Raw genomic sequence first — 12,090 nt, 5'->3', positions numbered from 1 at the left:
CACAAGCGTCAGCAAAACAGGTGGGGACCTGACCAACTGCGATGAAAAGGTATTCTGGAAAAGTACCTTTCAGACTACTAGAGGCTGGGGCTGGAGAGATGGCTCAGCAGTCAAGAGCACCCGCTGCTCATGACTTCCTATAATCTTTGACTCCAGGCCCAGAGGCTCTGACGCCCTCTTCTACCCCCATGAGGCACTGCATGCACTTGGTACACATACATATATGAAGGTAAAACCTTATATACATAAAAGAAAATTATTTTTTAAAGGTGGGGGAGGTAGCTGGAGAGACGGTTCAGGAGTTAAAAGCACTGGCTGCTCTTCCAGAGGACCTGGATTTGATTTTCCAGCACCCACGTGGCTGCTCACAACTGTCTGTAACTCCAGTTCCAGGGGATCTGATGCCCTCTTCTAGCCTCTTCCAGCAGCAGGCACGAATGTGGTGCATAGACATACATGCAAGCAAAACACCCATACACGTAAATTAAAAAATAAAAGACTAGCAGGAGAAGGTGGCCCTGAGGTCTAGAGATACCTGGGAAAAGGAAGAGCCACATTTTGGGAGAATGGACTCACAGCTGCCCCTTGGACCTTTCACTGCCCTGAACACTCACTCCACGCCAGACCAAGGTCCAGATGGGGCCCAGTCCCACAGAATTACAGTCATGGCTTGAGTCCGTCCACTCCACCTCCTGACAGTGCACCCCACCCACCCACGTCCTGCTGCCCAGAAAGAACCTGCCGTCAGGGCGTATGGGTCAGCTCTGGTCACTTTGATGATATGACCACAGGTTTCCACGATGAACTTTGTCCCTCTCTTCTGGGCTGCGTTTATCACAATGACAGCATCACAGTCTCTGTTTACTCATCAGTCTTCCCAGGACCAACCGCGACCTGGACCTAGGAGACCTGGGCATCACCAGATTCCCACTCCTGGGTCCCTTGGCAGGCAAAGATCCTGGGAACTCGCGCTAGCCCTCAGACCTTCCAGCCCTGACCCCTACAGTCGCCTCTTCCCCGTGGTGCTGTTGCACCTTGGCTCCCAGGGGGCACTAACCGAGGACATTATCCACAGATAGGCGGCTATGCCCACTCCACATGGAGACTGCTGCCACCAGTGGCCCTCGAACTCACCCATATTGACGAAGCTCATGACCAGGTCGGCGCGGCCCAAGTGAGGCTGAGGGGGCCCGCCGTCGTCGTCATCGGCCATGGCGTGGTACAGGTCCAGCATGAAGAGGGGCGCGGACGCTGGCTGCCGGGAGGCAGCGGGTGGCACACGGGGTCGGGGCCGCCCAGGCAGCCCGAGCACCGCCAGGATCTCTCGCTGCATGTCTCGGCGCTCGCGCGCTCCCAGGCGACGCTGGGGACAGGTGTGTGGGGGCCGTGGGCCGTGGCCGCCGCCCAGAGCGCACAGAGCCAGGCCCAGCAGCCAGAGCGGCCCAGGACGCACGGCCATCGCGGACGCTCAGCGGACGCGCATCCACCGGCAGCCGGCCGGGCCCGGGCGCGACGCCCCGACAGCGAGGACCGGACGGCCGCGCGGATCCCCTGAGTTCGCACCTGTCGCGGGCAGCTCTGCAGCGGCCGCGCACCACACGCTCGGCGGTCGGTCGCTGAGCCCGTAGGTCCCGCAGAGCAACTTGGGCTCGGGCGGCGCGGACCCGCCAGTGTCCGGAGCGGGACCTCCTGGTGGCCTCGCAGACAGGCGAGCGCCTTCTCGGCCCCGCCCCTGCCCGGGCCAACCAATGGGGGGTAGGGGGCGGGCCCGAGCGCGGACCGACGCCCGCCCGGTGTCTACGCAGCTACGGCTGCACCGAGTGGTGGGAGCGCCTGGTGCGACCCAGAGGTAAGTAACGGGCCGACTGGGGAAAGGCCTTCAAGGGTGTCCTGGGTCCCCATCCAGATGGCGGGGCGCACGCTGGGCTCCGCGCGGAGACCTCGGGGTCTCTGAAGCATGCACCTGTGCCCTAGGCCGGGTGGGTTCCTGAGTCCCCCGGGAACGGTGGGATCCGCAGCGTCGCCCTTCTCCTCGACATAGCGACATAGATGGAGTCCAGACATAGTTCGGCCGTCTGGGCTGGGCTGATGCCAGCCGTGCCGCGAGGGAGAGGCACATTCCGTTGCACACTCCTCGGGTGCCAGGCGTCTTCTCCACCGGGTGGATCCCGTTGCTGACCCAACACGGGATGGACTCTGGGAGCTCCCCGAAAGGGGAGCCACCTTTGCTTAGCTCTTCATTTGTGACAACCTCCAGCAGCTTGCAAGAAAGGGACCCCGGGAAAACTCCTTGACTTACACCCTTTTCTGCATTCCCGTCTCCTATGGCTGCTGCCACAGCATTCATTGACTCTCGGTCGTAAAGGTTCTGGCGCGGCTTAAGTAGCACCTAGACCAAGCTGAAAGGAATTGACTAAGAAAGGCGGAAGTCAGTGGGAGGAAAGTACCCAGCAGAGGGAATGACTGTGTCAGGCTGGGAGTGTCAGAGGTAGCAGCGTTTCCAGCCTATTCTTAGTGTTCGTTCACACACCATTATGGGGCACACAGCTCTCTCTGTCTCTCTCTGTCTCTCTCTCTGTCTCTCTCTCTGTCTCTCTGTCTGTCTGTCTGTCTGTCTGTCTGTCTGTCTCTCTCTCTCTCTCTCTCTCTCTCCTTCTTTCCTTCCATTTTCCTTCCTTCCTTCCTTCCTTCCTTCCTTCCTTCCTTCCTTCCTTCCTTCCTTCCTTCCTTCCTTCCTTCCTTTTCTTCTTGGTTTTTCGAGACAGGGTTTCCTCTGTGTAACAGCTCTGGCTGTCCTGGAACTCACTTTGTAGACCAGGCTGGCCTCGAACTCACAGAGATCCATCGGCCTGCTTCTGCCTCCCGAGTGCTGGGATTAAAGGCGTGGGCCACCACTGTCCAGCAGTCTTTTCTTTTTTCTTTTCCTTTCTTTCTTTTTTTTTAAAGGCAGATTCTCACTATGTAGCCTTGGCTGACCTGGAACTTGCCCTGTAGACCAGGCTGGCCTCAAACTCATAGAGATATGCCTGCCTACGCTTGCCTCTGGGATTAAAGCATGTGCTATTGTGTCCCAAAAAATATTATTATTATTTTTAACAGATGGGGAAACTGAAGCATACAGAGGTTAACTGAAGAGCTGGAAGTGAAGGGTGGCTGCTGGAGGGGCTTCCAGGAGGGAGACCATAAAGGACCCTGCAGGTGGTGCTACACGAGCATTTGGGCCTGTTATGGATTCTCCAGTGTGGATTCAAAATAAAAATCCAAATGAATGTATAATGGTCACCAAAATGTGGTGAGGTGATCTTTCAAAAGTTTGCTTTTTCTTAAATGTGTGCACTTCCTGTGTACAAGTGTCTTCTCCTCTGAGGTCAGAAGAGGGCGGTGGATCCCCTGGAACTGGAGTTACAGCCCGTTGTGAGCCACCTGATGCTCTGGGAACTGAACTCAGGTCCTCTGTGAGAGCAGTGAAGTGCTCTTAAATGACGAGCCATCCCTCTAGCCTTGTTTCAAGTTTCAACTAAATTCTTCAAGTAATCATCCACAGTCTGTCTTTCATCTAACAGGTCGATCTTCATCCTGTTTCAAAGCCCCCATAAAGACTGGAGGAGCAGGAAGACTGCTGCAAATTCAAGGCCAGAATAGTTTATATAGTTCCGGAAGGCCAGGACTGGCTTCATAGCGACATAGTTAGACCTCGTCTCAAAACAAACAGAGCAAGGAGGAGGAGGACAAGGATGGAAAGAAGGAAAAAAAAGGGGGGGGGAAATGTTGGACTTCTCAGGACGATGCTGCCAAGGAGCCTTTAAAACTGCCACACTGAGGTTAGTGCTAGACTGTGGGTGGGAGGGAGACAGCTATAGTGATGGGGGAGGAGACTGATAATGATTCTCGTGATGGGATTGATGACTGAAGACGGTAGTAAGATGTTGTCTATATAATTTTTGTTCAGGAGCTCTTGAGTCTCCTGCACACAGCCCCCCCCCTCCCCGCCCCCTCTGGACCCTGGGTACCCTCTGCACCAGACTCCACACCATACCACCAGGAACCTTCTACCCCACCTGGAATTCTCAGGTTGCATTCTAGGCCACCAGCATGGGACTGGTTTTGGGGGTGGGGTGGGGAGGTCATTCATCTCAGCTTAGGAGCTAGCCACCTACTTACTACAGTGCTTCACATTCTTGTAAACAGAAGCAGGGTTTAGCCAGCCACCCAAGAACCACCACCCAGGATTCAGTTTGTCAGTGGCCATGGTGGGTTGCTCGCTACTGGGCCCTGAACCAAGACTCCACCTTTGAGCAGTTCCCTCTCTAACAGGGTTGACCATCTGGGAACTTGGTCATTTCAAAGGCAGAATGAAAGCTGTACCCCCAGAGGAGCCGGTGGTTTCTGAGGGTGAGTAGGGGTGCTGGGAAGAGGAGGTGGGTTCCCATGAGTGGAACTCTGAAACAGCAGAAAGACCAAGGTGTCTAAAGTTTCTTGGAGAAGACAGTGTCCAAACGTGAGCTTTCTGGCTCACCTGCTGACTGTCACTTTGCTAAGTTACTGAACTTTATCCTTAGGGGAACTCAAGATCATAGAATTGGGACCTGTATTGAGATGTATCTAGAGTGCAAGTTCTCCATAACGTATGGAATGAGCATTCCATGAACGTTAGCTGTTGATGTATCAGCTAAAGCCCCAGCAGACACTAAATTTGTATCATTTATCTCGAATGTGTGTGCACACGCATGTGCATGTCATGTGTGGAGGTCAGAACAACTTCTGGGAGTAGTTGGTTTTTCTCTTACCGTGTGGGCTCTGGGTTGAGCTCAGGTCATTAGCCTTGGTGGCAAGCACCTTTATTTGCTGAACCATCTCACTGGTCATTAAACATGTCTCAGAACTGTTATTATGGCGGAGAAAGGCTCACGTACAGGTTAGATGATGATTTTGTGGAATCCATTCCCAACCTTTTTGTGGGTTCTGGGATTAAAGGGAGGTCTCCAGGTGTGTGTGGCCAGCACCTTTATGGCTGATCCACCTTGTCAACCTCTGTAGCATTTTAAGCCCTTTACTTGCCTATTTCCTATGTCTTCCACAGCTTCCTGTTGAATGGAAATAAGTTTTCTGTGGTGCTACTAAGCTTTTGGACACCTCCCTCTTTCTTTGAGACTGGGCTTCTCTGTGTAACCTTGGCTGTCCTGGAACTCACTCTGTAGACCAGGGTGGCCTGGAACTCACAGAGATCTGCCTGCCTCTGCCTGTGCTGGGATTGAAGGCGTGCACTGCCACTGCCCCACTTCTGTTTTTGAAAGATTTATTTTAATTGTGTGTGTGCATATGAGTGCCTATGTTCTTAGAGGCTAGAGGCATTGGATTTCTCACCCTGTGTAGGTGCTGGGAACTTAGCTCAAGACCTGCAAGAACATTATATGCTCTTAAACCCCGAGCCACCTCTCTAGATGCTCCCCACCCGCACCTGCCAGCTGAGCTTTGATGAACACTTAGAACCTAAACCTGGAAAGAAAGTAAGAGCAGGTAGTCTATCCCGCAAAGATGGGTGCTAGCCACTCCTGATATGCTCCTGCTGCGGGGCACCAGGAAGCAGAAGCCAATTTGGGTGAAGGCACTATCCTACATTAAATTCCAATAGCTTTTTAAGGAAAAGATTTGAAATTAAAAACAAATCTATTTAAATTATATGTACATAAAGCTGGTTGTGGTAGCACAAGACTTTAATCCCAGCACTTGGGAGGCAGAGGCAGAGGCAGAGGCAGTGCAAGACCAGCCTGGTCTACTTAGTGAGCTCCAGGACAGCCAAGGCTATATAGTGAGACCTTGTCTCAAAAACAAAATGAGGAGGTGTGTTTGTCACATGTAAGTACATACATGTGAATGCAGATGCCTATTGAGGCAGTCTGATAAGGGTTCTGGGAGAAAACCCAGGTTCTTTGGAAGAGCAGCAAATGCTCTTAGCATCTCTCCAGCCCCAAAAGATTTTTAATTATGAGTATGTGTAGTATGTGGGTATGTGCATGTGTGCACAGGTATCCATGGAAGCCAGGAGATTCCCTGGAGCTGGACTTACAGGTGGCTGTATGCCACTGTATGGATGCTGGGAACCGAACAAGTCTTCTCCAAGGGCAGCAAGTGCTCTTAACGGCTGAGCCAACTCTCCAATCCCAAGTTGATAGCTTTAAGGTCACCCAGGAAGTGTGGAACACACCAGGCTAAATATTCCCTTCAATCTGAACAGGTGGCCTTATGGAGCTTTGGCAAACAAGCATTTACATCTTGCCGAATTCTAGAGTTCTAAGAGGGGCATATGGCCTGAAGAACATAGATGTGAGTTTGAACCCTTTCTTGCGTTCTCATTATTCAAGTCAGTATCTGGTTGTACTAGTTGAGGCATCAGACTAGCACAGGAGTCCCAGGTTCAACCCCAGAAACATTCACTAGTAGCCTCACACTGTGATCTGAACAGACCTGCCTCTCCATCTGTAAAACAAAGGAATCAGAATGGACTGCCTTCCAGAATTGAGAGATGTCCAGTGCGCTCAACTTCACCTGAGCCGTCTTCCCTAGTAACTAGGCAGTGTTTTCCTTCATGAGTCTGGACACTAGCTAGAGGGCCTCTACCCTTTCCACTGTGGACTATGACAGGAGGGCACGTGAGCAAACTAGTGAAGGAAATAATGGCTCTTGAGATGTACACAGCGGCAAGACATCCGTCAAGGTAAGCACCAGGTGACGTGTGTCGCCTGGCCACTGTGAGAGGGGGTGGGCCCGTTTATGGTCACCCATCTCTCATTACGGTGCCATCTGATCAGCTAGTTCAGCCAAATAGGCGTCTTTCTGTACCACGGGCTTGCATGTCCATTTGCTTCCATCCTATACAGTGGTCTCAAGGTTAACAGAACTACCCTGGTTTGTGAAGTTCAATCAAGTAACAGAAATTTCATCATACTGTGGGATGTTTGCCCATCCCACGGTAAACTTCTCACATACTATCTGTTGAATCACGTAGGTGGACAATATCCTTACACATCTGTGTGAAAACATCCCGCTTCTTTGGTGCCTCGTTAAAATTAACAAGGGTGAAAAAAAAGTAATGAGTTCTATTTTTCCATCAAGAAAACTCTTGTTGAATGATGTATTTAAGTACTACAACATTTTTATGCCTTAGGGGTAACATTTAAATATAAAGTAGTGGTTCAGAATAAAGCCAGGAATTACAAAACATTTGTTACTGCAAGCAATTTTAATACAAAAGTGTGTCTTGTTTTTAAACAGTTCATTGGTAGAGCTTCAATTTCTGCCTCAATTAAAACCAATTGAGATAATCACACAGCAACATGGTCGGAGCTGACGAGGAACAGCAGCTAAAAAACAGGAGCCCCAGACAGCCTCCCTTTGTGGTCACTTGGTCAGCTGACTTTATTACACACAAAAAAGACGGAAGCAAACGGGACTGGTGAACAAGTGTGCTGGTGAACTCCGTTAAAGGATGAGCAAGTGTTTGTCTTAGGTCCACATTTCAAAATAGGCTTATGGAATTCATTCCTCAGTTTGTGGGAGGTTGATCGATTTAAATAAATAGCAAAAAAAAAGAAAGAAAAAAGAAAAAAGCAGATAAACAGATCTGTAATTCACAGTGCCACCAAGGAGTCTCCCTCACCAGGGCCGGGGGCCTGGTGAGCACAGGAGTTCTTAATGGCTAGGCTGGACAGTTAGTTACAAATCAGTTTCAAACCCCAATGTTCTGAAATGTCCTTTCACCCCTGAATCCTAGCAGCTACGTGCCTGTAACACCCAGGACAGAGACATTAGTGTAAGACAGTACTCAATGAACTTCTTTGCTGGATCCTGTGCAAACGGATCTAGAGGAGGTTCTGTCTCTCCAGCTAGAATTACATGACAGTAAAACAATGGAAATGTAATCCTAAGTGCCCTCTCCTTAGTTCTTGCTAATCCAGGTGTCTGTGATTTAAAAAGAAGAGTTCCTTAAACATTGCGGAATTCTTATTTTTAATATAATTTATCTTGCTGATATAGCAAGTCAAGTTTATAAAGAAGATGCATTTAGGAATAATCCTAAAAGATAAAGCAGGTTTACAACCCTGCGCCACATGAAACCCTATTTAGAGGCTTTTCTTTTTAATACACATTTGCGTCTTGACCTTTTGTTTTCCTCAAATATTTCATCTCTGGGCCCCATCCATTACAGGGTTACCAGGAGGCAAATTTTATCTACATAAATATTCACATGAAAATAGTAACTTACAAAAAGGAAAAAAAAATAAGGCAGCTTCATAACACAATTATTCTTTTACAATTTTAACAATATAACTTCTCCCGTTCAGAATAAATATACACCCAATGTATGGAGCAGGATTCAAAATGGATAGTGGTGTGAGGTGCTTGTACAGTGTTATCGCTTGGGACCCGGAGTCCTGGGGGAGGCAGTGGTGGTCTTCTTAGACATGGTTGGGATTTTGGAAGGTTTAGTGAGCCCTCTTCTGGAGCTGCCCTGGCCCCCTGCAGCGCTGCTCTCAGAAGTGTCTGAACAAGCCGACTGAGTCTCTAGAAGGTCAAAGTCAGAGGCATCACTTCCTCTCCGACTGCTGGCTCGACTCCCGGCCCGGCTCCCGGCCCGGCTCCCAGGACGGCTGGCAGACTTCTTAGGGTCTGGAATTTAAGAGTAAAGCAGGAGATTTAATGGAGAAGGCATGATATGGAAACACAAGTGACTGGAGGCCAAGGGGTTGCTGCTAATAGCTCTTGATTTGCTGAGTGGCCTTGGGGGAAACCACAGCCATTCTGGACCCATCCTTTTTTTTTTTTTTTTTGGTTTTTCTGTGTAGTTTTGGTGCCTTCCCTGGATCTCGCTCTGTATACCAGGCTGGCCTCGAACTCACAGAGATCGGCCTGCCTCTGCCTCCTGAGTGCTGGGATTAAAGGTGTGCGCCACCACTTCTCGGCCTAGATCACCTTTCAAAGCTGCTTAGACACCACAGCTCAGGTAAGTGAACTGATGAGGTTGTAGCAAATGTGAGCAGATGGCAAATGGAGGTGAGGGGGTAAGGAGAGAAGCTAAGAGGCCAGTTTTCAGGTTCCCAGGAGGAGCTGCTGTTAGCCAGCTTCGCCTTTCCCAGTTCACCAGCAGCCATACAAAACACAGTGCATTAGGAAAGTTATTAACAGTTTGCTTCAGCTCTGGGCCGGCCCTTTCTTCCTTCCACTCTCCCGACTCATCACTGCTGATCCACACAAGGCTCCAGTGTGGAGTGCAGAGGTTAGAGTTTGCTGCACTGACAGAAAAAAGCGATGGCCGCCTCCAAAGTGCAAGTGTCTTTCTGGGCAGGACACTGAGTGCTCTTCCCAGCACCGGCTCCTGAGAGGCCAGTGCTTGCCCAGTTCCCCCCACCCCAGCCCTATGCATGGTTGGCACTTACCTGCCCGGTTAGTTTTGGCACCTGTGGACGCTGGAGAAGAACTATTGCTGGTGTCGCCAGCGAGGGATGTTCGGCTAGAATGGAAAGTTGGTGTTGGTCGTTTTAGCTTGCTGCCTGCTGCTGGAATAACCTTAAAAATAATAAAAGATCATATTTACTTGATAAAATCTTTAAGTATGTAATTATATAGTCTATTTAAAAGCCTCTTTATAGACAATCATTTGAAAAGCGAATTAAAAGTCCAGGAAAACAAAGTTTTTTTTTTTTTTTTACAAAATGCTTTAATCATAGATTTTTAAAATATTCTCAAGAGGTTTCAAGGTCCAATTAAAAAATCTGAGTGTCTTCTAGTGTCTGTTATTCCCTAGGAATGACAACCGTTCAATGTCTGTTATCCTGCTTATAAACTTCCCTAGGACTATGAGAAGATCTTCAAGTAGTAAGACAGACACTACAGTTACAAATGAATGATGGGTTACAGGAGAAAACCAAGAGCCCTGTGCACCAGTGTGCTGGGCCACACTCTAAAGCACACACAGCAGCTGTAGTCAAGATCTCTCATGAGCACCTATGTCTCTGCTTCTCCCTCGGGAGATAAGGGATGGATCCTGTCTCTCCATTTCTATCACACACCCTACGGCCCAGGGAAATCTTGTCCCCTTGTTCTGAACTGAGCCCACACTGTCCCTGCACAGTGACCTTCCTCCCCAAACACACTCATGGCTTAGACCATGTACTTCAGGGCTATGGTGAGAGGGCGATCCCGTCAGAGAGGCCTCACCTCTCAACACCACTGGAAGCTCTCTTCTACTTCTGCATTTCCATTTTTAAGGATAGCATTTTTCACTGCTTGACATACATATATGCTTATTGCCTTTGTCTCACATTAAAGCATCAATTCCATAAAAGCAGAAACTTTTGTTTTATTATGTACTCTTACATCTTAGCACCTGCAACTACGTGGCAAAAAAGGACAACTCCATACCACCTTGCTGAAAAAACAATGCACAGATGCACATCTTAACCTGAACAAGAGCTGCACTTTATGACTGCTGTTACTGGTAGGAGCTACATTTCCTTACTCACATAGACTTAATGTAGATAAAGAATATTTTACAGTCTGTTTTAAAATATTACTTATGACATGGTATACAATTCCAATTTTTCTTTGAAGTAAGTTGGGTAAATTGTTTTCCAGAACCTTTAAGATGCTTTTATAGATAGGAGGATAAAGCACCCCATCTCATTGTGCAGGGTGAATTTCTTCACAAAGGAAAAGCAAAAGCGACAGGAAGTGATTGACACCCAAGCAAGACCTCTCCTGGCCACCCAGGAGGAGGCGCACCAGTTCCAAGAGCTATCCTTCCTGAGCACCGCTGCCTGGAGTTCACAGCTCTGGCGCCTCTGGACTGGGGTTCTAAGTTAGGGCCTGGCCTGGCTACAGAGTCTCAAGGAGTAAACAACTTGAAACGAACGATTACATTGTAAAATAAAATACAAAGGGCCATTTCTGAACCCTATGGAGTCTGTTGGAGCAACACCGGCACTTTTCACATTTGGGATTTCAATGGAGCTGGAGCCATCACAGAGGGAAAAAGCAAGGGCAAGTTAAATCTTGGGTTCTCAGGCAGTCAGCCAGTGCCCAGTTCCTGAGACCATAGCCCACAGTTCTCAGATGGAGTTTGAGCTGGGAGTGGGGTAAGTCCATAAGTGGCAGTTCATTCACAGCCCCTGGCTTCTGTGCCCGACCAAAGCAACACTGTGCTTGGAGGGTTAGAATTCAACATTCTCTGCAGGGGCTGAGAGATGCAAAGTATGCTGCTATTACACAACCTCTCTGCCCAGGTTTTGTTTCAGTTTTTTTCTTTTCCTCTTTTGAGACAGGGTCTCAATATATGGTCCACACAGCTTTGACGTCCAATCTGCTGCCTCAGCCTCCCAAGTGCTGGGATTATAGGTGTGTGCTACGACATCCAGCCATGTTTTTTTTCTCTAACATTGTTCTTCTAAACGTGTTTAGGTATTTTAATGGCTGTATGTGAACATGTTGGTATGTGTATTCAAATTAAAGCTACAGTAAACCAGGTACCTAACTAAGCCAAGGAACCAAGAAGGTAGAGCTGGAGCCCCAGAGCAGTGGTCACTTGTAGGGAAACTGTGCTTGGCTGGAGTAGAGAGCACCCGTGCCTTGGACCCATGTGGCAGCACCAACCACCCTGGGGAGGGACCTTGCAAATCATCCTCCTGTTCTAAACACATAGAACATTGGTGAACATGCGCTGTGGTTTAATTTCAAGTGTTTGTAACTCGTCTATGTAGCTGACATTTGGAGATTCCAAGAGACCTATTTACAAGTCATATTAACAAGTAAACAGCCAGGAATGACTGTGATCAATCATCCTGAACAAATGTTATGCTTAAAAACTTATAAAGTTGTTAAACAATCTTGTTTTAGGCATCTCTTATTCATCTCCAATTTTAGTGAATCCGAGTTAGAAACTCCTGAAAACACTTGGCCAACTTGATCAATCAGCTGTGTCAGCAAGCATCCCAGAGATGGAAGAGACATTGGGCTCATGTCAGGAAAAAGAGCTGGGCAGGTTCTTGGCATGAGTGACGGCCTCTTCGTGACTGTGTCCCACTCAGCAAAGCCATA

General features: G+C 48.8%; 2 protein-coding genes and 1 long non-coding RNA gene across 4 annotated transcripts in view; 1 reads left to right on the top strand and 2 right to left on the bottom strand.

Annotated features, from left to right (window-relative positions):
• Positions 1 to 1,468, bottom strand: part of Bmp8a (bone morphogenetic protein 8a) — a 32,328-nt gene extending 30,860 nt beyond the window's left edge. Inside the window, exon 1 of the mRNA XM_052718423.1 lies at positions 1,135 to 1,468. Coding sequence (XP_052574383.1) covers positions 1,135 to 1,459 — 325 coding nt within the window. The 5' untranslated portion in view covers positions 1,460 to 1,468. The remainder of the gene's footprint in view (positions 1 to 1,134) is intronic.
• A 305-nt stretch (positions 1,469 to 1,773) lies between these two features.
• Positions 1,774 to 12,090, top strand: LOC128097735 (uncharacterized). 2 transcript variants are annotated; one of them, XR_008213952.1, is made up of 5 exons: positions 1,774 to 1,849; positions 3,100 to 3,821; positions 4,315 to 4,392; positions 6,236 to 6,324; positions 10,382 to 12,090. It is a non-coding gene; the product is annotated as an uncharacterized LOC128097735 (long non-coding RNA). The 2 variants fall into 2 exon arrangements; XR_008213953.1 differs by lacking the exon at positions 1,774 to 1,849 and having other exon boundaries at positions 3,103 to 3,198; positions 3,564 to 3,821.
• Positions 7,119 to 12,090, bottom strand: part of Macf1 (microtubule actin crosslinking factor 1) — a 346,505-nt gene continuing 341,533 nt past the window's right edge. Inside the window, 2 exon segments of the mRNA XM_052718421.1 lie at positions 7,119 to 8,667; positions 9,435 to 9,564. Of these exon segments, the coding sequence (XP_052574381.1) occupies positions 8,411 to 8,667; positions 9,435 to 9,564 (387 nt within the window). The 3' untranslated portion in view covers positions 7,119 to 8,410.

Source organism: Peromyscus californicus, unplaced genomic scaffold (genome assembly GCF_007827085.1).
Source record: "Peromyscus californicus insignis strain IS unplaced genomic scaffold, ASM782708v3 Scaffold_5__1_contigs__length_169319896, whole genome shotgun sequence".
Taxonomy (NCBI): Eukaryota; Metazoa; Chordata; class Mammalia; order Rodentia; family Cricetidae; genus Peromyscus; species Peromyscus californicus.
This window is presented reverse-complemented; position numbering and strand designations above follow the sequence as displayed.